Raw genomic sequence first — 27,412 nt, 5'->3', positions numbered from 1 at the left:
GAGGGAGGGGTCGGGCGTGGGGCACCGGGCCGGGGGGGGCTGCGCTCCGGCTGCCCCGGCCCCAACAAGGGCGATTTCTGGGGTAAAGACGCTTTTTCCGCCCGGTCTTAGTGACCCCGCCACCGCGTTGCTTCTCTGCAGTTTTTTCGGGGGGGCGGTGGTTTTGGAGACCGGCCGGGGTCAGCGCCCAGCAGACCGCCCCCCCCCCCAAAGAAAAGAATGCCACCGCTGAGATTGTGACCCATCCTTCCGTTGCAAAATCGCGGGGTGCTTCTGCCCCCTCCTCCTGCTTGGGCTTCTCGGAAAGGACTTTGCAATGCTGCGGCTCCCCAGGGGAGTGTCCCCCGCCCCGGGGAGGGGGGGCGCCGCCCTCCCGCCCCCCGCACCTCAGCACCACCCGAAGAAGGTCATGTCGGTGATGGGCTCCGTGGAGCGGGGGGTTTCCAGCCTGGGCAGCCCCCTGGTACCCGCCGGCTCCTTCACCCAGGTCTATACGCCAGCGGCTGTCAGCGTCCCTGCTCCGCGGGACGGGGGTCTCTATGGCACCCCCCAGAGCCCCCAGCTCAGGACCCTCCGCTCGGCCTCGGCGGGACGGCTGCCGGTAAGGTGTCTGCACCCCAGCCCTCTTGGGCATCACTTGGGTGGGACAGGGGGCTGGGGTCTCCATGCAAGGCAGGGAGCAGTGGGTGGGTGACTCCAGGATGTACAGCACCCCCCACCCTTCCATATGTGCAGCTTCTATTGGGGTCCGCACCCCCCTCAGATGTCTCTTTGGGTGGGGGAGGGCAAGGTTTGAAATCAGAAGTCGCAGTGAAATGGCTCAGGCGTTTCTCAACTTCCCTTCCCCTGCGGAGCTGGCTCCCGGCTTCCGCTTCTCAGCCTTTTTCGGCCTTTTCTTTCTCTGTCCGCCTTGCAAGCGCTTTGGCTCACACCCCCAAGCCCAGCCGTGCCGCTCGGGCTCTTTGCAAACCTTCTGTCCAGGTTAGGGAAGTGAGGGCTGGGGGCACCGTCCCTGCCCGCTGCGTGTCCCCACTTTGGGGCTGCGACCCCTGGGGTGACCTGTCACCCGGGAGCTGGGGGACACAGCGCAGGGGTGGTTCAGCGTCGCTGCCCAAGCTTGGTTCCTGCCTGCGGTTACAGCGGGGCTTGCAATGTCTTTTTTTTTGGGGGGGGTGAATTTGAAGCAATCCCCTTCCTCCATGGACACCCCAGGCACAGATGCAGGGAGCTGTGCGCGTTGGCATGGGGAGGGAGTTGCTGGCTCTTGGCTGTGTCCCTGTCCCCCAGCCCCGCGGTCAGGGCTGCATTGCAGAGCCCAGCTGCCCCTAAAGGGGGAAACTGAGGCTCGGGCCGGGCGCTGGCCCCATGCCCAGCATTGGGGTGCGTGGGTGGCTCTGCCCACCCCCATTCTCCTCCTGGAGGGCCCCCGCAGAGCCCCCGGCTGGTCGGACCCACTGGCAGCTGGCATTTAATTCCTGCCCGCCCCGGCCCGGGCGCGTGTCCAGCCCTCACTGTGGGCCTCTGTTCTCCCCGGGTCCTGGGAGGGATCCCAGACCCCTCCAACTTCCATTGAGTTTTTTCAAGGCTTGATTTATTTATTGATTCCCCCTCCTCTCCCCGGTCCCTGACACTCGGTGCCAGCTGGGGACATCGCCATGGCTGGGGGACAGGGGCTGGCTTTGCTCCCCCCTGCCATGCTGTGGCTGCGGGGCTGCTGGAGCCGTTGCCATCCCCGTCCTGAGGGGCTCCAGAGCCACCTGTCTCCTTCCCAGCCTCTTTGTCTCTGAAACGTGTGAGATGCCGAATCCTGCATGGCTGGCGGCTGTTGTGTAGGGAGAGACCCATGCTGCTGCTCCCCCCTAAAGCACCCCCCAAACTCACAATCCCGTTTCCGTGCATCACTGCGGAGCTGGGTTTGGATTAACGACCTCTTTGGCATCATCGTCACCATCATCATCATCACCCACACCAGGCCCCAGCCTGGAGATGCTCAGGGTGCTCCTGCCCACAACTGCTCCCTGAATGGGGTCTTGGGGGACCTGTGTGACATTTGGGGACATGAAGTGCGTGTCCTCAAGTGACACTTGGGGACAAGAGGTTTTTGGGCTAATGGTCTCTTTGGCATCACCATCATCATCATCACCTATGCCAGGAGATGATGGGGGGGCTCCTGCCCGTGACTGTCCCCTGAATGGGGTCGAGAGGGGCTCGTGTGACACCTGGGGACACAAAGTGCTCCTACATCCCCCTTGGTGGCTTGCACGTGACATTCTTCTCTCTCCCCGTCCCATTCTCTGATGTCGTGATCTGATTCCTGCTGCTGGAGATCCCATTTCCAACCTGTGACAGTGGCATCTAGGGCTCCCCCCACCCCCCACCTCGTTTATGGGCACAACCTTTGTGTGCAGATCCGGGGCAATCAGATGAGCGTTTCCTCCCGATTCCCAACCAGGGCAATTGCAGCCGCTCCCACCTGCTTTGCTGGATTTGCGCCCTATAAATGATCCGGGGTTCACCTGGTCCAGCCGGACGGAGCCCATCACCCCGCGTCCGGGCACGGGAAAGCGGGATGAGTTGTCTCCCATGGTCCAAAAAGTCTCAGATTTCCATTAGTCTCTCATTTTGTGGTCCTGGAGCAGGTAAATGAGTTTCCCACCATTAAAATGCAATTTTTGGAGTAGCTTTAGCTCGTGCCAGTCCCATCCTGAGTATTCACCCTGCTCCTTGGCTATATGGGATCTGTAGGGCCTTGGGATCTCTTATAGGGGCTCTAGACTGCGAAGAAGCCCCGGGAGAGCGATGTCTCCACATCGGGTCCCGGCTCTCCCTGCCAGCTCCGTGCCAGCACAAGGACGTTCAGAGTCCGCCGCGGTTTCGTCGCGAGCTGGCAGGGCTGAGCCAACCCTGCAAAGGGCACCCGGGGCAGCAGGAGGGTGGCAGCCCCCACGGGTGCTGGGCTGAGGCCCTTCCCTGGTGGGAGAGCTGCTCAGCAGCACGCCGCTTGCTGCTGGGGTGACCCAGGGGGATCCTGTCCCACTTTGACCCCATCCAGGAGGGATGTTTTGGGGTGCAGGACCCGGGGGGATTGGGATGGGTGGGACGGTGGTGGCCGTCCTATTGCCTGTGGGGGGCTTTCTCTGGCTCAAGTCTTACAGCCGTCCCCGGGGAAGGTCGCTGGCCGGGCCCCCCGCTCTGTCCGTGCTGGGATGGGGCTGGTGGAGCGGATGGAGATGCTGCATCTTGAATGGTACCCAGGGTGGGGGTTCAGCCTTTCTTCCCCACACAGGGGGTTCTCCCCATCCTGGGACTAGGGCTGGGGTCACCCTCCCTCCCCTGTCCAGGGCGGGGCTGAAAGCCCCCAAATCTTGGGGTTCTGCATCCCCCCGTGCCCCGCTAGCCATCAGCCACCCCGAAGACAGGGAGGGAGCAGCTGGGGGAGCCTGATCCAGTGGCTCCTTGGCGTGAGCAGCATCCCCGGTGTGGTGACACAATCCCGGGGTGTCCTGTGGCCCCCCCGCCAGCTCTGGGTGCCCATCCCCGGGCGCCGCGTTCCCACACCTCGGGGTGGGGATGTTGGGCTGGCACGGGGGGGCAGGGGGGGCCAGAAGGGCCGGGCAGAGCCCGGGCAAGCCCGGGGAAGGCAGCGGGTGCTGTTGAAAGGAAACGTTGGCAGGAGGAGCTGCCGCGGCCCCCCCGGGGGAAAGGGCTGCTCTGATGCTTGGGCTGGGCGCAGGGTGTAGCCTCTGGCGCCAGGGCTGGGCCCAGGGCTGCTTGGCAGGTAGAGCTGGCGGGGGGCCCAGCCTGCACCCCCCTGGCTTCCTCACCCCCCCCAGCAGGCTCCTGCTCTCACCCGGGGAGGGTCGAGCCTCCTTTCCCACCCTCAGCACCATATTAGGGTGTAGCTGCTGTGTCCCCCCATCCTGAGAAGCAGGGCTGGTGTGCAGTGTGGGGGGGTCCCGCAGTGCCCTGGGGGGATCTTGGGGTTTGGTACCTGCCCCCCTGTCTGCTCTAGTTTGTTCTGCGCCCCCCCAGCCCTGGCAGGGCGCTGGGAACCCCTCGCCCTGCTCTGCTCAGCTGTTGTGTGCCTAATCCTGCCTGGCTGGGGGGGCAGCAGCTGGGACACAGGAGGGACCCCGTTGTCCATTGTCCCTCACTGATGTGTCCCAGTGCTGTGGGTCCTGCCCCTGCCCGAGCCCACTGAACTCCCCCCACCCTAAACTGCTCGTTGGGGAGCAGCAGGGACCCCCTTCATCCCCCCACTGGCACACAGGTAGGAGACACCGCCTCGGTGGCTGTGGCTCTGAGAGGTCAGCTGAGGACACCAGGACCTGCCCTGCGTTGCTCCTGTGCCTCAGTTTCCCCATAGCTTGGGCAGGTGGGGTGCAGCTGACCCCCTTACGTTAGCGATGGGGACACACGGGTGGCCACAGCCCTTGGTGTTCAGAGAACCAAGGGTTTGGCTGCCGGCAGCAGGGGGGCCCCAGATGATATCGTCCCCCCCGCCCCGTCCCAAATCGCGCTGGCAGATGCGTTGGGGTCTGATCCGGGGCAGGTGTTTCCCATGCGCTCGGCATTAACCGTTGGGGTGCCGGCAGCTCGGGGGCAGATCCGGGGGTGCGGGGGCTGGGGATGGAGGCGCGTTCGCTGGGGAAAACCTGCTCGGGGAAGGGAGGGAGGGAACAGATTCCCACAGGAGCTCGGGACCAACCTGGCTCCCTGGGGGGGCGGAAAACAGCCCCCGGCGCCTCTCCCGCCGGCCCCCTCCGGTGGGAACGCTGCCCAGCCCTGCCCTGCGAAGCGGGGAGCGCTCCCCGAGGAGCTGCCGTGGGAGCCGTGCTGAGCCGGGCACCATGCGGGACGTGCTGGGGGGGACCCTGTGGGACAGCCCGGTCTGGGAGCAGGTAATGGGGCTGGGGGGGCACGGGATGGGCTTTTGGGGTTGCTTTCTGGTGCTGAACCAAAGCGTCCCCCTCCCCCAAGTCCCCTTGCTCATATTTGGGGTTGTGAGGGGATCCTGGGGAATTTGTGCCCGTTACCGGGGTGGTTTGGTGACACCCCCCCGGCAGCTTCTCTCTGCATCTGCTCTGCTGCACCCCCGGCTCCCCTGGGTCTTTTGTCCCCAAGTGATGCTGCAGGGGGGTCCCTTGGGGGTGACTTCAAGGACTCGTTTGCCCTGGTGATGTAACGGTGTGTGTGGGAAGGCGTCCCCGCTCCCGGGACCCAGCACCCCCCCCTCACCCCAGTTTCCCTCCAGCTGGGTGCACGTGTCTGGGGCACCCGTGGGTCCGGGGGGCTGAGCCAGGCCGGCCCCAGGTGTGCTGGTGGCAGCTGGGTGCCCTCGGCCTCTGATGGTGGTGAAGCGGGGGGGTTAAACCCTGCACCCCAACGGGGGGGAGCGTGAGCATCTGACCCGGAGCCGCGGCGTTCCCAGGGCTGAGCCTCAAGGAGCTGCCGGGAGCTGGGGATAAGGGGAAATCCCGGGGGGGTTCCCTGCAGAGCTGGGGAGGCCGGGGGGCTGCAGCACAAGCGGGCAGGAAACCACGGGGGGTGTCGGCACCCCTCATGCTCTCCCTGCTGGGCGCTGCGGGAGCCCTTCCCAAAAGGGGTTTTGCAACCGGATGAGTCTCTTGTGAGATCCCCCATCCCGGGCTTGGGTGATGCCCCGGGTGGGGGTCCAGGGGGCTGGAGCGGGGGGGTCTGACTCAGCCCTGAAGTGGGGTTTTCTCTCCTGCTCCAGGCCAAGAGGAAGCTGAACCTGGAGGGCCTGGAATTTCGCACGCCCAAGGGGAAGAGCAGGACGCTGGCGCAGGTCCCCAGCCCCAGGAGTAAGTGACGGGGTGGGGGGAGCTGGGAGAGGGACAGAGCCCCTCGATGTCCCATCTGAGAGTGCTACGATGTCCCTTCTAGCACCACCCAAAGTGACCTGAGGTGGCACAGTGGGAGCAGTGCCCATCCCCCAACCCCTCCATGCTACTGCTCTAAATCATCACACTGGCAGAAAACTCCCTGGGGGGGTTATTTTTCCATCAGGTTGAGGATTGTACAGTGTTTAATGTCCCCAGCATGTCCAGCCTTGTGTCACCTCCATCCCCTGTCCCGCGCTAAGGAGATGATGGGGTACATCTCATTTTCCCGCAGCCCCCAGGTCTCCCGGTGAGAGGACTCGCTACGACACCTCGCTGGGGCTCCTCACCAAGAAATTCATCCGTCTGCTGAACGAGTCGCCGGACGGCGTCGTGGATCTCAACCGCGCGGCCGAGGCGCTGGAGGTCCAGAAACGGCGCATCTACGACATCACCAACGTGCTGGAGGGCATCCAGCTCATCCGCAAGAAGTCCAAGAACAACATCCAGTGGATGTGAGCGATGCTGAGGGGGAGGGACGTGGGGACAGGTGGCTGGGGGGACGTGCTGTCACTCAGGTGCCGTCTCCGCTGGCAGGGGGACGGGGATCTTTGAGGACGCGGCGGTGACGGCGAAGCAGCAGGCGCTGCGGGAGGAGCTGGCCGAGCTGGCCAGGACGGAGAGGACGCTGGACCAGCTCCTGCAGGACTGTGCCCTGCAGCTGCGGCAGCTGGCGGGTGACAAAGCCAACCAGAGATATCCTTGCTGGGGACGGGCGGAGGGAGGACAGGGTCCTGGGGACAAAGGACAGGGACCCCTCTGAGCCCCTTCTCCTCCAGCTGGCTTCCCCTGGGATGGGAGGGTTGAGCTGTCCTGCTCGCAGCCCCTCTTTTTCCTATATTGTCCCCGTCCACGCTGGCGTATGTCACCTACCAGGACCTCCGTGCCATCAGCAGCTTCCAGGAGCAGACGGTGATCGCCGTGAAGGCCCCTCCCGAGACGCAAATGGAGGTGCCGGACCTCAGCGAGGTGTGTGGGGTGGGAGCTGCTCCCCCCCAGCAGCAGGGTCAGGGCTGGGGTGCGGCGGGTGCTGCTGCATCTGCACCGTCTGTCATGCTGAGCGTGGTTTTTGGGGTGTCTCCGGGGGGTCGTTTGACCCTGAGCAGGTTCTTTTAGGGCTTGCAACAGACCCTGCATGGGGTGGGATATGGGTGCCCTTCTGGGTGCCCCCTAAACTTTGCTCTGCCCCTGCCAGGACAACCTCCAGCTCCACCTCAAGAGCACCAACGGCCCCATCGAAGTGTATCTCTGCCCGGAGGAGATCCTGGAGGACAGCCCCACCAAGGACCATGGTGTCCCCTCCGCTGTCACGTCCCCACGGGACCACACCGCACCCCCTTGCCTACTAAACAGCCCCAGGCCAGTCCCACACCCACCCCACCCCACTTCCCAGAGCTGGGGGGGCACAGGAACGCCCTCCTCACCCCCATCTCTGCCTCTCGCCGTGCCGGGGGGGGCTGGCTCGCTGTTGGAGTTGGAAGCCGGGCTCCTGGGCTCCCCCCACCACCTCCTGCAGCAGACAGAGGACCAGCTGCCCTGTCCCCCCTCCCACCTGGACTCGGGACCCTTCATCACCTTCTCGCCCCCCCTGGAACAGGACGACTATCTCTGGGGGCTGGAGGGTGAGGGCATCACTGACCTCTTTGAGGCGTATGACCTGGGGGACCTGCTGAAGCACTGACCCCCCGCCACTCCCCGTTGTCTTTGTTCCCTCTGGTCACTCGTGTCCTGAGCGTGTGGGGTCTCTGTGGGGTGGCTGGAGAGCGTGGGGTGGGTCAGGGTTTTCAGCAGGTGGTGGTGGGGGGTCTGGTGTTGGCCACCTTAGGCGGCTTCTCCTCGCTCTCCTGGGTTGGTTGTCATCCATGGGCTGTGTTTGTCACCTCGCTGGGCTCTGGGAGGTTTAAGTCCCTGGGAAGGATCCAGCGCTGAGATCCCCACCGTCACCCCGCACTGGTTCTCCGGGATCACAACGGGTTGTTTCAAGCAGTGTTTCCCACTGCCATGGGTGGAATATCCTTAAAAAAATAATCAGGTGGCAAAGCTGAAGTCACCTTTGGGTGACAAGGGGGTGAAGCTCATACATGGGTGCTGTACCAAAATCAGCTCTGGCAAATCCCTGGCCAGGGCACGGAGAGGGGGTCCCTCTCCCCCAGCCTGTACCAGCCCCACAGAGCCTCTTGGAGCTACTGGTGCTGGGGATATCCAAACTGGAGCACACTGGGAGGAGGGATTCGGAGCTACTGGTGCTGGGGATATCCAAACTGGAGTGTACTGGGAGGAGGGATTCGGAGCTACTGGTGCTGGGGATATCCAAACTGGAGCACACTGGGAGGAGGGATGCTATCAGCTGGTGACTGGGAGCATCACCTGCGGTGATGGGCTTGGGATACAGCGCAGGACAAACCCCAGGACATGGGGCTGGATGCGGCTTTGAATTGTGTCATTGCAAAATATATGTAATTATTGCACTGTATTTATACGCCCCCCCCCCCCGTTCAGCACAGCACTGGTGAGGGCCAGGTGGGTATTTTGATTTTAAGTGAGCATATTTAAGTTGTCCTTCCTCGGGTGGGTTCTGCTGCGGTTTGGCTTGGAGGCGCATGGGTGAGAGTGTGTTTTGGTGTGGAAAAACTTGTGGCACTTGATGTCTTCTGCACGGGGAGGGATAAAATAAAACTTTGGAGTTGTAAGGGGCTGTTTTCCTCTAACCAGCAAATGTTGGGGTAGTTTGGGAGGAGAGAGCTGTTGGGCTGGTTTTCTTCTGCTTTAAGTGTAAAAAAACCTGTTTTGGAGCCTTTTAACTGGCCGGTCTGCTCTGAGGACCTGGTAGAGAAGGGAGTTGAGATGGAGCCGTGGCTGGAGCGAGGGAAACGGGTCTGACCTGCCACGGGTCGGTGATTTCCAGCTCAGATCTGACCGGGATGAGCCCCTTGAACCAGGAGCACAGGAAAAGCCCCGGGGCAGGTCCCTGCAGGTACTGGAGCTGGGACAGGCTTGTGCACCCAAATTTGAGAGCAGGTTTGGAGGTTGCAGAGCAAGACCCTGGTGGGGCCATGCCTGCGGAGGGTCCTTCCCCAGGGTGCTGCCCCAGGTCACCCACCCCTGCCAAGTCATCTGGTACCCAGTGTTGTCTGGTGGCACCTGGTGATGGCTGATGGTAGCTGGTGATGTCTGGTGGTACCTGGTGATGCTCAGTGACACCCAGTGACAATGCCTGATGGTACCTGGGGTCATGGCACATGCTGCCGTTCCATCGCTCGTCTGGCGGGGTGGAGGAAGAGGAGGTGGAAAAAGAGGAGAGCCCCAGAGCAGGTGAACCGGTTGAGGGGCACAGAGTGCTGCAGTCACGGTCCTGTCCCTATCCCCCGGGGGGCTGCGTGTTCCGGAGCCGCTTGCAGGGGTGTCCCCGGCCCGTGTCGTCCCCCCCTACCGCAGTCCCCAGGCCGGCCAGGAGGTGGCAGGGCCACCCCAGCAAAGGGGGTGTCCCCAACCCCGCGGCACAGCACGGAGGAGCGGGGTGTCTGGGGGGGGTCTTGGCCCTGCCTGCAGGGTTTGAGGGGGGGTTCAAGCCCCGCCCACGCTGCTGTGAGCCTGGGCTGCCCCTATGGCTGTGTGTCCCCCAGAGGATGCTCCGGGGGTGCCTGTCTGCTGGGGGGGCTCGTACCCACCAGGAACCCCCAAATTCCTGCTGTTCCCGTCCAGCCTCTTACCCCCGTGCCTACCGCAGCCCTGCCGGGGCACATGTCGGGGGTGGTGGCGGTGGCGGGGCGGGTGTCACCGGGTCGCTTCGCCTTTAACGGGCGGGCGGGCGGGGCCGCTCACGTGACGGCGGGGAGGGAGCGATCGGGCTGGGCGGGCGGAGGCGCTCCCGGTGCGGCGGGACGGGCGCTCCCGGTGCGGGGCATGGGGCGCTGAGCCGGGCCTGGCCGGCGCTCCCGGTGCGCTCCGAGCGCCCCCCGCTGCGCCCTCGCGCTGCTGTCCCGGTCGCCTCCCCAGTGCTGTCCCGGTCGCCCCCCGGTGCGGCCGCACGATGCCCGAGCAGCTCAGCGTGGCCGAGTTCTTGGCCGCGACCGGCGAGGACCTCAGCTCCCCGGCCGCCGCCGCCTTCGCTTCCAAGATGCAGAAGTGCCGGGGGGCGGTGGGGGCTCTGGAGGAGGTGAGCGGGGCTGGGGGGGTCGGGTTGCACTCCCCCACCCCGGGGAGCACCCACCGCTATGGGGCAGCCCCTGGCACCCATAGGTGCTCGTCCAGCGCCCAGTGCCCACCCCGGGGGATACCTCCCTTCCTTGGGCTGCTATTTATTGGGGTCCCCGCTTCGCTTCGAGACCTCGGGGGGGAGACCGGCCCGGCCCGGCTTGTGCTGGCTGTCACCATAAGTGGGTGCTTTGGGACCTTCGGGCCGGGGTGGCCATTTGCATCTTCCAAGCAGCCCCAGCGTAGCCTTTTTTGGGGACCAAGTTCTGCAGAAATAGGCAAAACTCTTCTTTAACGGTTTTGTCTCCGGGTCCAGGGCATCCCCCCCGGGCAGGGCAGAGCATCAGCCCCACGGCTCTGGCTACTAGTGAGTTGCTATGCTGGAGCCAGCCCTGATGCGATGTCCCTGGGGGGGGTCCCCTTGTGATTAAAGCCACCGGAGTATTTTTAGGCACCCCCTGAAATCTCTGGTAGTGTTTGTGGGAAGGGTGGAGGTAGTGGGGTCCTATCATCCCCCTTCTCCTGCCTGGAATAAAGGCGGTTTCCAGCTGGTCCCGTGGCTTTTGCCAACTCCTCTAAGCGAAGGAATAGCTTTGAAGGGGAGCCAGGGCTGGGGGGGAGCGGGGGGCCCCAGGTGCTGGGGCTGCCGGCATCTGCCGGGGGACAGCGGGATGGGCGTCCCAGGCTGGAAATTTGGGGACCCAGCGCGGAGCATCGTGGTCCCCACCAGCACGTGCTGGTCCCTGCCATGGGTCTGCCTCTCGAGGGGGAGGGGGGGCAGCTCCAGCCAGGAGGAGACAGCGGGGATTTGGTTTGACTGCTTGGAGAGGCTGTGGTTGTCGGGGAGGGGGATGGGGATGGGGGGAGAGACACCCTCTGGGAACGGTGGGGGTTCTCTGTGGGGTTTGCTTAGGAAAGCTCCAGTGAGCGTGGCTGAGAGCTGGGGGTTGTGACCGAGGTGTGTGCGTCGTGGGGGACATAGGGCCGAGCCCCCATCCCTCCAGAGGCTACGAGGAACCCTCGGGGGGGCGAACTGCTGCCGGGCCTTTGGCACTGCTGTGCTCCAGCGTTGGGGGGGGGAAGCCAACCAAACCCACCCTGCCCCATGGCGCCCTCTGAGCCCCAATGGGACAAGAGCATCAGGCAATAACCAGGGGTGGCTTTGGAGAGGGCTGGGGGGCTGGGAGAGACTCTGTGACCACACGGAGCTTTGGGGCTCTCTGTCACCCCCAGATCCCAGCTGGTGGCTTGGTGAGCAGGAGGGAGTGAAGGTTCCTGGTTTTGCTCCAGCAGCCACTGCGTGGGAAGGGGTGACCATGTCCCACCAGGGCCCTGCCTAAACGGAGGGGGCAGGAGTGATGCAGGTGAGGGCCAGAGGCTGGTGCTCACCATCAAAATAACAAACTGGTGTTGGCTGGGGCTGCTCTGTGCCTCAGTTTCCCTCCTGGGATTAAAGAGGGCTCTCCCACCCCAGGGGTCTCGTGTGACTTTGAGGTCCTCAGTGCAGCTGTGGAGGCAGAACCCGAGTCTGGAGTGAGCTGGAAGGTCGGATCCAGCCCGTGGTGGCTGGGGCTGGGTACTGTGTACATGTCACACGGGACTTGGCACCTCTGGGCCTAGGCGGGGTGGCATGGCAGAGGCCGCTGGCGTGTTCAGTGGCAGAGCCGGCAGCCGGGCTCCCAGCTCACCCCATCACCATGTGAACAGCACCGTGTCTGTGCCACACGCTGCCCTTTGCACCCAGGGCAGCGCCGCATCCCGCTCCCAGCCCCTGGCACCCGCGGCGGCTCCTTCGCCGGGCGGCACGAGCCAGCGGCGAGGGGGCAGGCAGAAGAATGGCCCCCATTGAGCACCCTGCTGGGGCTGGGAGGGGGGTGGCGGTGGCTGCTCGGGGTCCCCAGGCTGCCAGCCCGTGTGGCTGCGGTGCCGGTGCGGATCTGTCCCTTTCTCTCGTGTTCCTGTCCCCTCTCTGCCGATGTCACCCCCTTCTCCTGACTGGGACCCCTCACCTAAGCTGGGCTGGGTGGTGATGGGTGCTGTGGGGTCTTCAGACATCGCTGTGCCCAGCTCCGAGGGCTGTCCCCATGCAGCCAAGGCCTGTGTCCCCAGCAGCCAGCCCGGTACCTTGGGGATGCAGCGATGCTCGCAGCCTGGGCAGCACCGTGCACTGGTTTCCTGTGCATTTTCCACCCCGGTGCTCAGCTCTGCCTGTCCCATCCCCACTGCTCAGCTCATGGACCCCTTCCCAAAAGCCCCTGTGAGTGTCCCCAGGTTGTCCCCAGGCTGTCCCTGCATTCAGCCCCCTATGGCCCTGAGCTGCCACCGGGGTGGTTGCCCCGTCCTGGGCGCTCAGAGCAGCTTCTTCCCCGGCTTGCACAGTGATGCAGCCATTGTGCTGCCTCAGTTTCCCCACCAGGTTTGTGAGCCTGGGGTGTCCAGCTCTGGCATCCCCCCCAAGGCAGAGGATGCCTCTGCCCCAGCTTGTGGCTCCGGAGAGTCTGGAACACCCAGATTTGGTGCAGAGCAGGGGGCATGGGGGCTTTGGGGCACCCCAACGTCCTCCCCATTGTAGATGCATTGCAAGGCCCCTCTAGGCGGGGGGTTTGGCTCCTGCTTCAGCCCCATGTTCCTTCCCAGCCAGCTCATCCTGGCCAAAGCTCGTCCCCGTCCAACGAGGAGGGCCTGGGAGAGCGGCGCCGGGGCCGGGCTGACCCGCTGTCAGGAAATCGGCCTTGACATCAGCCCGAAAACCTTCGGCGGAGCAGAGCGAGAGAGAGAGCGCCTCTTTATTGTAATTCCTCCGCGGTTTCATCCCTCGCCCTTCTTGCTGTTCACGCCCTCTAAATATTTCCAGCCTGTTATCATGCCTCTGGTACCTGCAGCCAAGCCGCCCTTAACCCTTTCCTGATGGCGGGGCCGGCCTGTGTTCAGCTCTGAGGCTCCGCGGGCGGGTTGGCGTTGGTTTGGCGTTGGGGTTGAGTTTGCCCTCGTGCTTGGTGGGGGCAAATGAGGGTAGGGAGGGCTGGAGCAAGGACGGGGTGACCAGGTTGGGATGGGGAGTGCTCTACGTGAGCACAAGATGCAGCCGGGGGCGTTATGGGGAGGTCCGTGGTGCTGGGGCCACAGCCAAGACCCAGCACGAGTTGGGGGGTGTGGAAAGCCTCATCCCTGGTTGCAGGATTGATGTGATTTTGGTCCCTGTTGGGCGTTGGCAAGACGTGGGTCCCATTTTTGCCTCTGTGGAGCTGGGCACCTTTGCTGTGCCCTGTCTCAAGCCATGGGGACACACGCTGCGGTGGTGGGGACAGGCTGGCGTATTCGTGCTGCGTGACTCTTTATCCCCTCCTCAGCTGAAACAGCCCCTGCTAGAGCCAGGGAGGCATTTTCCGTGGTTGCTGGAAGCTGCTTGGATCCAAAGAGCCGCTCACCCCCTGCTCCCCTCTTGCTCCAACCCGCCTCCCCGGGGCAGCCAGAGCCCTGCCTGGCAGCAAAAACCGCAGGGACCGCAGAGCTGGCAGCGGAGCGGCTGGACACGGCGGCTCCGGTGTCCCCGGGATGCCTCCGGCTCCTCTCGCAGCCGCGGGAGCTTGGCTGCTGCCCCGCACATCTGCATGGCAGAGCAGCTGGGCCGGGGGGAGCGGTGGCCGCGCTTGGCTAACGAGCTGGGTTTGTTTTCTTTCTTTGCTTTCGCAGAGCCTGGATGGGGACCAAGCCGTGCTCCAGAGGATCAGGAAATATGTGAAAGCCATTCATGTCTCCGGGCTGAGTGAGTTGGGCTTGGAGAGCTGATGGGCATCCCTGGGCTGGCAGGGTCGGTGGTGGTGCCATAGAACAGTTTGGGTTGAGGGACCTTCCCAGCCCCACAGTCCCCCCTGCCATGACAGGGACATCTTCACCAGCTCAGGGTGCTCAGAGCCCCGTCCAGCCTGGCCTGGGATGTCTCCAGGGATGGTTCATCCACCACCTCTCTGCCCAACCTGGGCCAGGCTCTCACTACCCTCAGGGCAACAATTCCTTCCTCATGTCCAGCCTGAATCTCCCTCCTTTAGTTTAAACCATCACCCCTTGTTCTGTCACCACAGGCCCTGCTCAAAAATCCGTCCCCATCTTTCTTATTGTCCCCTGTTAAGTCCAGAAAGGCTGCAATAGGGTCTCCCCGGAGCTTCTCTTCTCCACCACGCCCCAGCTCTCCTCCACCAACCCTGGTCACATCTGTTCATGGGGCGATGCATCTGTCCATTGTGTGGCCATGGGTGCTGGCAATATGATAAGGTGCCAAAAAGTGGCTTGAAAAAGGATTAAAAGGGCAATTAAGAACCTTTAGGAGGCAGTTTCGGACACAGCGCTGTGGTCACAGTATGTCACAGATAGGATCTGCAGCAGGATCAGCCCAGCTCTGCTATGGAGGGATGGGGAGGTGGCTGCTGGTGGCACCTCATGGTGTGGCCATCGCCCAGGGATGGGTGCTGCAGGGTCACCCCGTGTCCCTCACCGGTGTCTCCCCTCGCAGCCCACGTGGAGAACGAGGAGCAGTACAGCGAAGCCCTGGAGAACTTCGGCAACAACCACCTCTCCCAGAACAACCACGAGCTCTCCACCGGCTTCCTCAACCTGGCCGTCTTCACCCGTGAGGTCACTGCGCTCTTCAAGAACCTGGTGAGCTGCTCCCCGGGCACGCTGCCGGCGTCGGGGGGGCTTTAACCACCCGGGGGGCGGAACACGGGGTTCACGGTGCCTCCAGTGCAACCTCAGGCTGTTCTCTGCAGCCAAGCTGGGGAAAATCTCCAAAATCCATCTGGATTTGGAAAAACACCCCGTGCGGCCCCCCCTCCCCGTTCAGCTGCCCTCGGCCACCACCAGCAACCCCCAGCACCCACCCCGGGCTCGGGAACATGCTCCTGGTGACCAAACCACCCACTCCCCTCGCGCTGGATTTACAGCTCATCCCAGCTCCACTGGAGCCGCTGGCGCTGGGACTCGACGGGCGGTTGGGGCTGCTCTTTGCTTTTCTTTTTTCCTTTTTTTCCTTTCTTTCTTTTTTTCTCCCCCGTTTCACATCAATTGCAGCTCTGATCTCGCTTGCCAAGAAGTAAATCAAAGCCACGCTGAGCTGCGCAGCAGGGCCTGGGGGGCTGCGGCTGCACGGGGAGCAGGGGAGCGGGCAGGGGAGCAGGGGAGCAGGCAGGGAACAGGGGAGCAGACAGGGAACAGGCAGGGGAGCGGGCAGGGGAACAGGGGAGCAGACAGGGAACAGGCAGGGGAGCAGGCAGGGGAGCAGGCAGGGGAACAGGGGAGCAGACAGGGAACAGGCAGGGGAGCAGGCAGGGAACAGGCAGGGGAGCGGGCAGGGGAGCAGGCAGGGGAACAGGGGAGCAGGCAGGGGAGCAGGAAGGGGAACAGGGGAGCAGGCAGGGGAGCAGGCAGGGGAACAGGGGAGCAGGCAGGGGAACAGGGGAGCAGGCAGGGGAGCAGGAAGGGGAACAGGGGAGCAGGCAGGGGAGCAGGCAGGGGAGCAGGCAGGGGAACAGGGGAGCAGGCAGGGGAACAGGGGAGCAGGCAGGCAGAGGCTGAGCCGGCAACATCGTCCCCACCACAGAACAACTCCGGTGCAGAAGTCGGTTCCTGGTCAGATTTTGGTCCATGCACAACCAGCAGCAAAGCCCTGGGGGTCCCATGTCACTGGTCCCCTCTCCAGTCCCTTTTGCCACCCCCCAAAAGGGTGTTTTTTGCTCTGCTTAAGGAGGAATTTTATTTCTACAGCCCCTCCCCCAGCAAGAATTTCAGATTTCAGCATCTTCCACTCCCAGTTACCCCAGTCTGGGCCTCCCCACTTGTCCCCTCCCCACTGTCCCCTCGTGCTCAGGGGGGCTCTATGGAACATCCCAGCAGAGGAGTTGGAGCAGTTCCTGGGTACCCCCCGCTGCGGGAGCAGCTGTGGCCCTGCCGTGTCCCCCGCTCCCCCCAGAGGGGGTTACGTACTGTGACCCCCAGCCAGACCCAAAAAGCCGGGTTTTCCCCCCCAGGTCCCACCGGAGCTGTGGGAAGCGGGGTGCCTGTCAGAATAGGGGTGCCCTGTTCCGCCTCCTCTGGGGCTGGTCCCGCATCCCTGAGCTGGGTTTGTCCCGGTGACCAAAACCCTTGGGAGCCTTTGAAAGCAATCGGGGTGTGGGGGGCGGTCCTGTGCGGGTGCTGGAGCTGCTCTGACAGCACTAAAATGGGGTCCCAGCAAAAGGGGAACATTTTGAGACACCCCTTGGGGTGGGGTGTGGATCTTTGCATCACTGTGGAGAGGCTGGTGGTGTCGATGGGGACGGGGACAGGGTGGCGATTGACAGGGAACAGGGACAGGGTGGCGATGGGGGGAGCAGCTTTTGTTTTGGCAGCGGCGCCCGATGCGGTTTGTGGGAAGGGCCCGCGTCAGACATCTTGCAGCCAGCCCGGCAGGCCCCGGCCTGCCCCAGCCTGCGCCGGCCCGCTCCTGCCTCCTTAACCCTTCACGGGGCGGCCGTGGCGCTGGGGGGACCCCAGCACTGGGACAGACACGGGGCTCCGGCTCCTCGACCTGCCCTGAGCGGGGAGTCCCGTGGGGTGACGCCATCTCTGCCCTTGGCAGGTGCAGAACCTGAACAACATCGTCTCCTTCCCCCTGGACAGCCTGCTGAAGGGACAGCTGAGGGACAGCCGCCTGGTGAGTCCCCTCCGGCACTGTCCCCAGGGCTCTGAGGCTCCAGGTCTCACTGTCCCCGGGGCTCCAGGTCTCACTGTCCCCAAGGCTCCAGGTCACATTGTCCCCAGGGCTCTGAGGCTCCAGGTCTCACTGTCCCCAAGGCTCCAGGTCACATTGTCCCCAGGGCTCTGAGGCTCCAGGTCTCACTGTCCCCAAGGCTCCAGGTCACATTGTCCCCAGCGCTCTGAAGCTCCAGGTCACACTGTCACTGGGGCTCTGAGGCTGCAGGTCACACCATTTCTGGGGCTCCAACGCTGCAGGTCACACTGTCCCAAGGGCCCCAAGTCACACTGTCCCTGGGGGTCCAACGTCACCCATTTGGGGACGTTCTGCAATGAGACCCCTGTGACGGGCTCAGGAGAAGGAAGGAGCGAGTCCCCGGGGCTGGATGGAGCTTGGGGGCAGCAGCACAGGCTGGGGGTGACAGGAGGGAGGGTGGAGACCTGGTGGGGACATTGCTCGTCATCAGAGTGCAGCGATGCAGAACAAAGCCCTCGGTCCCTTTGGTGCCACTGGGACCTTTCGCCTTCCCTGACAGTGCTGTCCCCTCTGTCCTTTTGCCGCAGGACTCTAAGAAGCAGATTGAAAAGGCCTGGAAGGATTACGAGACCAAAGTGTAAGGAACCCGTTGCCACCGGCAAAATCTGCCTAATCTCACGCTGCACAACAGTGTTTTGTCCCCAGGCACCTGGGCACCAGTCGGTGCCGCTTTGCCACGGGGTGGGCTCAGGTCCAGCCTTCCCAGCTACAGGGACTGGAGATGTTTCTCCTGATCCTGTCCCATGGGACACCCCTCGGAGCAGGGCTGTCCCCAGCCTGCCACTGTGCGTCCCGCAGGGGGAAGATGGAGAAGGAGAAGGAGCGAGCCCGCTTGGCGGGGGTCACCCCGGCCGAACCGTCAGCGGTGGAGGTGGCCGAGGACACACAGAAGGAGCGGCGGCTCTTCCAGCTCCACATGTGTGAGGTAGGGGCTGTGCTGTGGGGGGGGACACGGGGACAGTTCAGCACTGGGGTGACACAGGGGACTGCTCGGAGCTTGTCCCCGTCCCCACCACCAAAGCAGCCCTGCGTGGGTGTGGTGCGGGACGCTCAGCTGTCCCCATCCCATCGTGTCCCCACGTGGCTCCATCCCGCCCTGGTGCTCCCCAGCATGGAAAACCCGGGGGCTGGGGGCTGCCTTCCCCCCAGCGCCTCCCGCTCAGAAGCAGCTGCGCTGGGCTGGGGAGGAGCTCGTGGGGGGAAAATCTCTTCCCCCTGCTTTGTTTTGCTGGGGGTGATTGAGGCTCCATGTCTTTCCTGCCTGGGTTTGATGGATGGAGCTGAAACTCCTCATCCCGTGGGACGCCTCGCGAGGGCTGCAGAGCTCCGGGACTCATGTGCCGCAGGCGCTCAACGCTTGGAATCGGATTTTTTAGGAGCAAAGGGGTCATATCTCAAAAAACATTTGAGCTATTTCGCCGCTTTATTTTTTTTCTTCCTTTGCGAGCTGCCTTCGGTTTGGTTATTTATTAACTCCAGAAGTAATGAGCAGCAGGAGAAGCAGGCTGGGCTGGAAACCCCGGGGACCTGCCTCAGCCCTTGAACTTCTCAGGGCTTGGAGGACTTCCAGAGCCAGGTTTTCGGAGGGTGGTCCCCAGCGAGCTGCCGTCAAATCCCAACTTCGTGACTCGACTTTCTTGAAACGCAGCCAGCGCTAAACCCTCCTCCCCATGCCGGGAAGGAGATGAGGGCCGGCCAAGGCTTTTGCTTTTTCCTCCGGGATATTTTCAGCTGGTCCTTGTCTCCATCACCTCACCGGGTGTCTTCTCCTCCCCCAGTACCTGCTAAAAGCGAGCGAGTCGCAGATGAAGCAGGGACCAGATTTCCTCCAGAGCCTCATCAAGTTTTTCCATGCTCAACACAAGTAGGTGTCACCCGGGTCAAGGTGGTTCATCCCCAGGGTTGGTTGTCACCCCTGGAGGTCCCTCGAGGGTCTGGGGACACTTTGTCCCATCCCAGCTCCATCCAGCTGTTGGTGAACATGCTGGGCAGAGCCTGTCGCTCTCTGGTTGTATCCGAGGGGTTGAAACGTGCTCTGTTGGCTGGAGGAGCTGTAAACGTGTCCGTGGGGGCTGGGGGAAGGGGGCTGGCTCGGGGTAGATCCGATGATTTGGTTTCTGGATGGATTTCCAGGGATGAGTTCAGCCGAGCAGGGCGGCGGGGCTCGTAATGAGGGCGTTTGGAGCAAGGTTTGATGTCCCATTGCCTTTCCCCTTGCTCCCTGAGGCTGGAATTGCAGCGTGCGGTGTCGTGTCAGCTCCTCCAGCTCTCGAGTGGGGAAACTGAGGCAGGGAGGGAGCAGTCGTGTTGGTCAAGAGCATGACCATGACTGGGGCTGTGACCCGGAGGCCCCCAGGAGGGCTGGTCCCCGGTGAGATGAGCTTGACTCGAACAAGAAGCCAATCATGCATCCCAAACACCCCTTATATTTGGGGTACCCAGACCCCATGGGCTGGACTTTGGTGGAGTTTTTCCAGGGGAACCACAAAGCAAGAGCAGCTCCCCAGGGGCGTTGCTATGGTCTCCTGCCACATTTTCTCTAAAAAAACCCTTTTTCTTTTCCTCTCCATCCTCCCCATCTGCATCTTAATCACATGAAATAAATGCCCAGTTTCTTCCAAGATGGCTGGAAGGCTGCCCAGAACCTCTACCCCTTCATTGAGAAGCTCGCCGTGTCCCTCCACGCGGTAAGTCTGCCATCCAGCGTCACTCAGACGCGTCCCCCGAGCTGCCACCCCGTGTCCCCGCTGCCGTGCGCCGAGAGCGCCCGCACTCAGCGCAGCAGTGCGAGCAGCTGCCTCCCCCTGCAGCTCCACCAGGCGCAGGAGGAGGAGGTGAAGCAGCTCACGCAGACCCGCGATTCCCTGCGCAGCATCCTGCAGCTGGAGAGCAAGGAGGTGAGAGCCTGGGGGGGATGCCCGGGGTTGGATTTGGGGATGGGGGAGCTGGGGACCAAAGGGCATGTTTGTGGGAGCAGAGGAGGAGACGTGGGAGATGCTCAGAGGGAATTTGGGGTCTCTGCCATCCCAATGGACACTGCACCCACCTAAGGACGAGGTCACTTGGGGACAGCAGCCACCTCTGCACCTCTCACTTTGCTTTTTAATTCTTTTTGTTGTTATTTTTAATTTCTTTCCCCTCCCCTGGTGAGCTCAGGAAAACCTGAGCAGGAAGAACTCTGGCAGCGGCTACAGCATCCACCAGCACCAAGGGAACAAGCAATATGGGACGGAGAAGTCAGGGTTTCTGTACAAGAAGAGCGATGGGTGAGGATGGGCTCTGGCTCTGTCCTGATGTTGTCTTGAGCACCAGGCTCACGGGAGGCCCCAGAGCTGGGACATCCCCAGGTGGAACTGTCTGGGTGAGGTTCTTGGCTGCTGTTAGATGGGTCTTTGGGTGCAATTGGTCCCACCTGGTCTTGAGCATCCATCAAGGCTTGAAGAACAGGATTTTTCGCCAAGCTGGAGGAGACCTGAGAGCTGGCGGTCAGGGGCTGCAGCGCTTCCTCACTGCTCCTCTTCCTCCTCCTCAGGATCCGCAAAGTGTGGCAGAAGAGGAAATGTGGTGTGAAGTACGGCTATCTGACCATCTCCCATAGCACGGTGAGGAGCAGTGGGGGCTCCAGCCCCAGTCCTCAATGTTCATAGAACCTTTAAGTGTTCATAGAATCATGGAATCATTTTGGGTGGAAAAGACCCTCAAGCTCATCAAGTCCAACCATTAACCCACCCCTGGCACTGCCCCATGTCCTGAGAACCTCATGTCCGTCTGTCCAACCCTCCAGGGATGGTGACTCCAGCACTGCCCTGGGCAGCCTGTTCCAATGTCCCATCTAAACCTCCCTTGGTGCAACTTGAGGCCGTCTTAGGTGTTGATTTGAGGTTTAGTTTTGTTCAAACTTATCACCAATCTGCCTGGCTTAAAACTCAGTACAAGCCAGGACTGGATGCACTAAGTGACATCCCCGTGTTTGATGAATGTCAGTGGGTGGGGATGGTGGGTTTGACCCGGGCAGCGAGTTGGGTGTTGAGGTTCCGGATAAGACCAAAGGTCCTGGGGTGGGATTGGGTGGGGGTGCTGCCCCCTGGTGGTGGAGGCTGCAAACTGCAGCAGGTACCCAGGACATGGGGACAGCGGGTGGGTCTCAGGGCCCTCTCCGAGCCCTGTTCTCCTACAAAGGCTCAGAGAGGGTCCTGCTTGCCTGATTATCCCAAGACAGCCATCTGGGGATGGTTGTTGTTCCACTGGCGTGGCCATCAGAGTGTGTGCTGGGTGATGCTCGTCCCATCCCTCCCTGGTCCTTTAACCTCCCTCCGTCCCCCTGCCCTGCAGATCAACCGTCCCCCCGTCAAACTGAACCTCCTCACCTGCCAAGTGCGGCCTCACGCCGAGGAGAAGAAATGCTTCGACCTGGTGACGCGTGAGTGCCCGGGACGGGGTCCCAGGGCCGGGGTGGGGTGTGTGACCCGGGGGTGGCCGAGCTGGGGATGGGAGCTCCCTTTTTGGGGGGAGAACATACTGGGCAGGTTTTCTCAGCGGCCCTGCCATGGCTCCTGAGCACCCTCCGCCCTTTCAATCCCGCTCTGGGTGTCTCCCGGGCTGCATTTGCAGAGGAAGGACCAACCTCTCCAAGGAGAACTAGGAAAAAAGTCATAAACAGGGCTGAGGTGATGGAAAAGTGACATGCAGTGATTGAATTTTAGTTTAAAGTAGTTTCAGCTTCTTCCTGCTGTCCTGGGCATCCCCAAATCACCTTCTCCCCCCTCTCCCCATCCCTGCAGACAACAGGACATATCACTTCCAAGCGGAGGACGAGCAGGAGTGCGTTGTGTGAGTGCCACAGCCTGTCCCCACGCCTTGGGGTTCTGGATCCTCCTCCTCTTCCTCCCTGTCTTCCTGATGGGGTTTTCTCCTGCGCAGGTGGGTCTCGGTGCTGCAGAACAGCAAGGACGAAGCCCTCAGCAACGCCTTCAAGGGGGAGCCCAACGGCGGCGGGGGGGCGGCGGGGGGCGGCACAGACAGCGGCGTGCAGGACCTGACCAGGGTGGTCATCGGCGAGGTGAAGAACATGCCGGGAAACAAGCAGTGTTGTGACTGCGGGGCCCCGGGTAGGTCAGGCCTGGGGTGTCTCCCCTCCCTGGAGGGGGTTGCAGCATCCTGGGGGATGGAGGAGATGCTGAGCCCTCCCCCTTGTGTAGATCCCACCTGGCTTTCCACCAACCTGGGCATCCTGACGTGCATTGAGTGCTCCGGCATCCATCGGGAGCTGGGCGTACATTATTCCCGCATCCAGTCCCTCACCCTGGATGTCCTCAGCACCTCCGAGCTGCTGGTAAAGCTGCTCCCTGATCCCTTGATGCCCCCCAGCCACCGAAATCACCCTCTGCAGCCCCCGAATCTCCCGGGATGCAGGGTTCATCCCTCCTCCTCCATCCTGGCTCAATTTGCTCCAAATTTGTCTCAGTTTCCCCAAGTTGGGGGGGGCTGTGCAAAGCCACTTGTGAAGGGGGGGACGCTGGCATCTCCCTTTTAAAACAGACCTCTCCTGCCATGGAAGAGCATCGTCCCCAGGGGAGATGCTGCTCTGGGAAGGTCCTGGGTGGATCCAGTGGATTCCGTCCCTCTCCCTCGGGGATGGGATTGGGTGGGGTGAGCGTGGCCGGGGGGGCTCGTCTCCCCCGTCCCTCTCTCTCTCCAGCTGGCCGTCAGCGTGGGGAACAGCCGCTTCAACGAGATCATGGAGGCCACGCTGCCCGTGCCGGACTGCCCCAAGCCCTCGGCCAGCAGCAATATGTGAGTTGGGCTCGGGGTGGGCTGGGAGGAGGAGGAGAGCTGGAGCAGGAGGTGTGCGCGGTGCACAGTCCATCGTCCTCATGCCACTGCTCATCGGCTCTGAGACAGCCTGGGGACGGGAGAGGGGGGGTATTGTGGTGTCATCACCTGCATTTTGGTGGGGATCTGCACCTTTTTTGGAGGTTTCTCCCCCATCCTGAGACTTTAGCAGGAGGCAGGAGCCTCCAGCTGTGGTGGGGATGGCAGGTGTGTGGTCCCCGTGTCCGTTCGAGCTGATGCCACATTGTCCTTCCCACAGGGCCGCCCGCAAGGAATACATCGTGGCCAAGTACATGGAGCGACGCTACGTGCAGAAAAGCGGCCGTGACGACCCGCACTGCCTTTGGGACGCCATCCGCACCCGCGACCTGCTGGCCCTGCTCCAGGCCTTCGCCGAAGGCCACGATCTGGCCAAGCCCCTGGCCAGCCCCGAGGGCCAGGTGAGCCCCATGGCACCAACAGGATTGTCCCCTCTGGGCGCCCAGGCTCAGGGTTTTCCCGGCCTTTGTGTGGACATGAGCATCCTCAGGTCCAACTCTCCTCCCTCCTCTGTCTCAGGGGACATGGGGATCATGTCCAGTCCTCTTCTTCCTTCCGTTCTGGGGGAGATGGAGCATCTTTGCGTCCAGCTCTCCTCTACCTTTCATCTTGCAGCAGGAGCCGAGCGAGCTGGCGCTGCACGTGGCCGTGCGCCACGCCGACAGGCTGTCCCTTCCTCTGGTGGACTTCATCATCCAGAACGGGTGCGTCCCCAGCTGCCCATGGTGTCCCTTGTCTGGTCCCCAGAAGCAGGAGGGTTCATGAGCACAGGGAACCGATGCTCATCTGCTTTTGAACCTTGAATTTCTCACTGGTGGCTTCACCCAGGGGGATGCTGGACCGGGTGACGCAGGACGGGAACACAGCTCTGCACTACGCTGCGCTCTACAACCAGCCCAACTGCCTCAAGCTGCTCCTGAAGGGCAAAGCCACTGTCACCACGGGTACGGGGCTGGGACGGGGGGGTTTGGGGCTCCCAAGTGTGTGTGGAGTAGTGAGGGCATGACCCAGATCTGGCTCCTTTTGTCCCCCTGCAGTGAACGCGGCGGGCGAGACGGCTCTGGACGTGGCCAGGAGACTGAAGCACAGCGAGTGTGAGGAGCTGGTAGGTGGGATTTGGGGGGAGATGCTCAGTCTGGGGAGAGGGCTGATGCACCTGGGGGGCTACTGGGACCTGTCCCACCCCTGCTGAGACCCCCTGACCTGCCCCCCGGCAGCTGGAGCAGGCACAGGCGGGGAGGCTCCCCCCGCAGATCCACATCGACTACGACTGGGAGGCCCCCCAGGAGTTCCCATATGACAGCGAGGATGAGCTGGAGGAGAAGGTACCCATGGAGGGGGTACAGACCCTGCCGGGGGGGCTGGTGGCGGTGGGACAGCCCTGGAGCCAGGTGTCTGTCCCCAGGTGAGCCCCCTCCAGCGCTCCTTCAAGGGGACGTCCCCGCTGGCCACCAGCCCCCCCCCCGCCTGTCCCCAGACCCGCTGGAGCTGCGTGGGGGGGATGGACATCACCAACAAGACCTACGAGAGCATCCTGGTGGCCTCGCGGCCCCCGCCCCGCCGGGCCCACAGCGAGGAGATCCCCCCCCCGCTGCCCCTCAAGAACCCCACGCGGGGCAGCTCCCACCCCAAACCCGCCCACAGCCCTACCGGTGAGTCTGGCGGTGGGGGGTCACCCGTGGGGGGCTGTGCCTTCACCCAGGCATCATGTTTATCGTCCCCATCATGTGTGTGTCCCCAGAGCACCCCGAGCTCCCCCGGCAGGTGTCAGAGCCCCATTTCCAGGGGCTGGGGGAGGCCCTGGCACCGCGCAGCCTCCCCTCTGCCGACGGCACCCGCAGCCCCCCCGAGAGCCGACGGGCAGCGTATTGGGAGACCCGCTCGGAGACCGAGAGCAGCAGCGCCCGGCGGGGGCCGGAGCTGAATCCCTCCCCAGGGCAGCCCCCGCCGGGCAGCACGGCCCCCGACATACCCCCCGTCAAGTTTGGGTAGGGACCCCCCCTCCAGCCTTGGGTGGGGGGTCATGTCATTGCATGGTGCTGGTGGGTTGGCTTCAACCCCTGCTGGGTTCCCCTGAAGTGTGGGGGGCCCAAAATTGTCTCTGGGGGGGTGTGGAGCAAAGGAGTCCCCACCCTGACTTGGAGTCCCCGAGGGAATTGGTGCTGGCCCTGGGGTGTGGGAGGGGACAAGAGCCGTCACAGGGGTGCTGGGTTGTCATTGGAGAAGGTCACATGGATTATTTGGGGGTGACACCGAGACTGTGATGCCCTGCGAAGATATTTTTTCCCTCTTTTTGGAAATTGGGCTTGAGGGGGGATGGGTGCTAGAACCCTTCTCCATCAGCATCCAGGGTGCTGTGGGTGGGACCCTTGGGTGCCACCAGGGAGCCCTGGCCCTACTGAGACTGTGTGATGGGATGGGGAAAGGCATCAGCAGGGGGGTGACACTGTCCCTGCTGTCCCCCGCAGCTCAGAGAGCACCCGCTCGTACCGACGCATCAGCAGCGCGGTGGGCAAAGCGGGGTCACCCGTGTCCCCCCAGAGCCCCAGTGGCCCTGAGGACCCTGCTCTGAGCAAGGTCCCCCCCGTGCCCATGCCCAGGAGATTTGCTCCGGTAGGTGCCGCCACTTGGGGGGGGGGTGGGTCTCAGAGGGGCTGCGATGGGGTGGTGGGGGTCTGCATCCCCCGGAATCCCAGCTCCCGTTATCCCGGGGTGGCAGATAGAGGGATCAAGGGTGTCACATCCCTGCACCCTCCCTTGGGGGTGGCCTTGGGTGGGGGTTTGTCATCATTTGTCACCTTGAGGGGTCTGCCCGCTCCTTTTCAGGCCAAGGGGAGGCAGAAGCGGGTGAAGGCGGTGGCCGACTGCAAGGGGGACAAGGCGCGGGAGCTGACCTTCTCCAAGGGGGAGGTGATCGTGGTGACGCGGGAGGAGGACGAGCAGAGCTGGGTGAGTGGCAGTGGGACACCCACAGATGTTGGGGTCCCTACCCTGGTCCCTTTCTCCCGAAGTTCTCTTCCGGAAGGGGCTGGGTGTTTCTGGGGGACATGGATGGGTGTCCCCTGCCCCATCTGTGCCTGACACGTCACTGTGGCTTTGCCTCTCTAAGTCCCTTTCGGAATTGGGACATCAACCCCAAAGCTTCTCCCCTGCCCAAAATGGGACTTCTGCCCCTCTGATCCCCCCTTGTGCACCCCCAGGTCGGCTTCATTGAGGGTGACGGCTCCCGCACCGGTGTCTTCCCAGCCAGCTTTGTCCACCTCTTGCAAGACTGATGGGGTGGCAGTGTCCCCTCTCGTCCCCTCGGCCGGGACCCGAGGCAGCACCCTGTCCCTCATCAGGGAACACAGCGGGGACCCCGGTGCTGGACTGTGCAGCTCAGCTGGACACTGCCCTCCAGTGGGAGGACTGTCCGTGGACTGAAGGGGTGCTGCCCCCCGCGGTACGGCAGAGAACGGACACGCTCATTACAGTGGTGGGCTGAGATTTCTGTGCTGGCCCCCGCTGTCCCCTGTTCCTGTCCCCTCCGTGGGCTCTGCCCATCCCTGGGGCTTTCCTCTCCCTTGGGGATTGGGGGGACTGTGTTTTGTGCCCCCCACGCTCCTGTGCTGGGGTGCCATGACCCCCAGTGCAACCTGGGGGGGAGTGGGGAGCAGCTGTGTACCCCCCACTTCCTCCTGTACCCCAACTGTGAAGCGTTTGGGATGGGCAGGGATGGGGAAAGGGCTTTTGGTGACCTCGTCTCAGGGGTCCCCGAAATGCTTCAAAGCCCCCCCAAAACTGGGAGCAAAATGCCATTCCCTGATGTCGGGGGTTCAGGTGGCCCCGCAGAACCCGTGTCCCTGGTCTGGAGTGGGTGCTGGATCGCTGCCCCAGCCCGGGGGCTCCCTGGGGGAGAACGTTGCAGCTGTTTCTGGGACCAATGTCACCCCGTGCCGGTGTCCCTGGGGAGCCGCCTGCCCCCAAGTCCCCATGGCCCCGTTCGCCTCCTCCCCTTCTTATTTGTGCGTCAAATGTTTCATCTCAAAAAACAGCCTCTTTTTCTATTTTTTTTTTAATTTTTAAGCAATGTTTTCTGTCTCTGGTTTCTAATAAATCCATCATTTTTGTAAGTGCCTGGGTGCATGGAGGGGGCGCAGTCCCTGTCCCAGGGGACGCGGGTGACGCATCCCGGAATCTTTGGGTCACCAGGGTCCCCATGACCTTCCGGTGCCCGTTGGGGCTGTGACACTGAGCTTTGGGGGTGGCATATGTGGTGTGAGCACTGTTTGGGGGGGGCTGTGTGTGTTGGGTGTCACTGGGCACTGTTTGGGGGGCTGTGTGTGTTGGGTGTCACTGAGCTCTGTTTGGGGGGCTGTGTGTGTTGGGTGTCACTGGGCACTGTTTAGGGGGCTGTGTGTGTTGGGTGTCACTGGGCACTGTTTGGGGGGCTGTGTGTGTTGGGTGTCACTGGGCACTGTTTGGGGGGCTGTGTGTGTTGGGTGTCACTGGGCACTGTTTGGGGGGCTGTGTGTGCTGGGTGTCACTGGGCACTGTTTGGGGGCCTGTGTGTGTTGGGTGTCACTGAGCTCTGTTTTGGTGTCACTGAGCTCTGTTTGGGGGGCTGTGTGTGTTGGGTGTCACTGAGCTCTGTTTGGGTGTCACTGAGCTCTGTTTGGGCGGCTGTGTGTGTTGGCTG

At 62.8% G+C, this 27,412-nt stretch overlaps 2 protein-coding genes across 5 annotated transcripts; both read left to right on the top strand.

The window, feature by feature from the left end:
* The first annotated feature begins 23 nt into the window (after positions 1–23).
* On the top strand, positions 24–8,593 carry E2F2 (E2F transcription factor 2). Of its 2 annotated transcripts, none has more exons than XM_065857062.2 (6): positions 24–601; positions 5,738–5,825; positions 6,139–6,358; positions 6,441–6,599; positions 6,758–6,872; positions 7,099–8,593. In XM_065857062.2, the coding sequence occupies exons 1-6, from the start codon at positions 317–319 to the stop codon at positions 7,582–7,584; spliced, it is 1,353 nt and encodes a 450-aa protein (XP_065713134.1). In that variant the 5' UTR covers positions 24–316; the 3' UTR covers positions 7,585–8,593. The 2 variants fall into 2 exon arrangements, with proteins under 2 accessions (XP_065713134.1, XP_065713138.1); XM_065857066.2 differs by lacking the exon at positions 24–601 and adding an exon at positions 4,724–4,901.
* A 1,161-nt stretch (positions 8,594–9,754) lies between these two features.
* On the top strand, positions 9,755–26,846 carry ASAP3 (ArfGAP with SH3 domain, ankyrin repeat and PH domain 3). 3 transcript variants are annotated; one of them, XM_065857051.2, is made up of 26 exons: positions 9,755–10,059; positions 13,791–13,863; positions 14,608–14,753; positions 16,711–16,785; positions 17,391–17,440; positions 17,662–17,788; positions 18,642–18,727; positions 19,475–19,550; positions 19,674–19,760; positions 20,020–20,129; positions 20,396–20,465; positions 21,196–21,283; positions 21,645–21,693; positions 21,784–21,971; positions 22,062–22,195; positions 22,562–22,656; positions 22,955–23,135; positions 23,353–23,438; positions 23,563–23,678; positions 23,772–23,839; positions 23,952–24,059; positions 24,140–24,386; positions 24,476–24,722; positions 25,203–25,347; positions 25,561–25,683; positions 25,935–26,846. In XM_065857051.2, exons 1-26 carry the CDS (start codon positions 9,934–9,936, stop codon positions 26,007–26,009), a joined length of 2,976 nt encoding a protein of 991 aa, XP_065713123.1. In that variant the 5' UTR covers positions 9,755–9,933; the 3' UTR covers positions 26,010–26,846. The 3 variants fall into 3 exon arrangements, with proteins under 3 accessions (XP_065713123.1, XP_065713122.1, XP_071655070.1); XM_065857050.2 differs by having other exon boundaries at positions 23,350–23,438; XM_071798969.1 differs by lacking the exon at positions 9,755–10,059 and adding an exon at positions 11,438–11,461 and having other exon boundaries at positions 23,350–23,438.
* The last annotated feature ends 566 nt before the right edge of the window (positions 26,847–27,412 follow it).

The sequence above is a fragment of the Patagioenas fasciata genome, chromosome 25 (genome assembly GCF_037038585.1).
Source record: "Patagioenas fasciata isolate bPatFas1 chromosome 25, bPatFas1.hap1, whole genome shotgun sequence".
NCBI lineage: Eukaryota > Metazoa > Chordata > Aves > Columbiformes > Columbidae > Patagioenas > Patagioenas fasciata.
The sequence above is the reverse complement of the archived record's forward strand: the minus strand, read 5'-3'. Positions and strand labels throughout refer to the sequence as shown.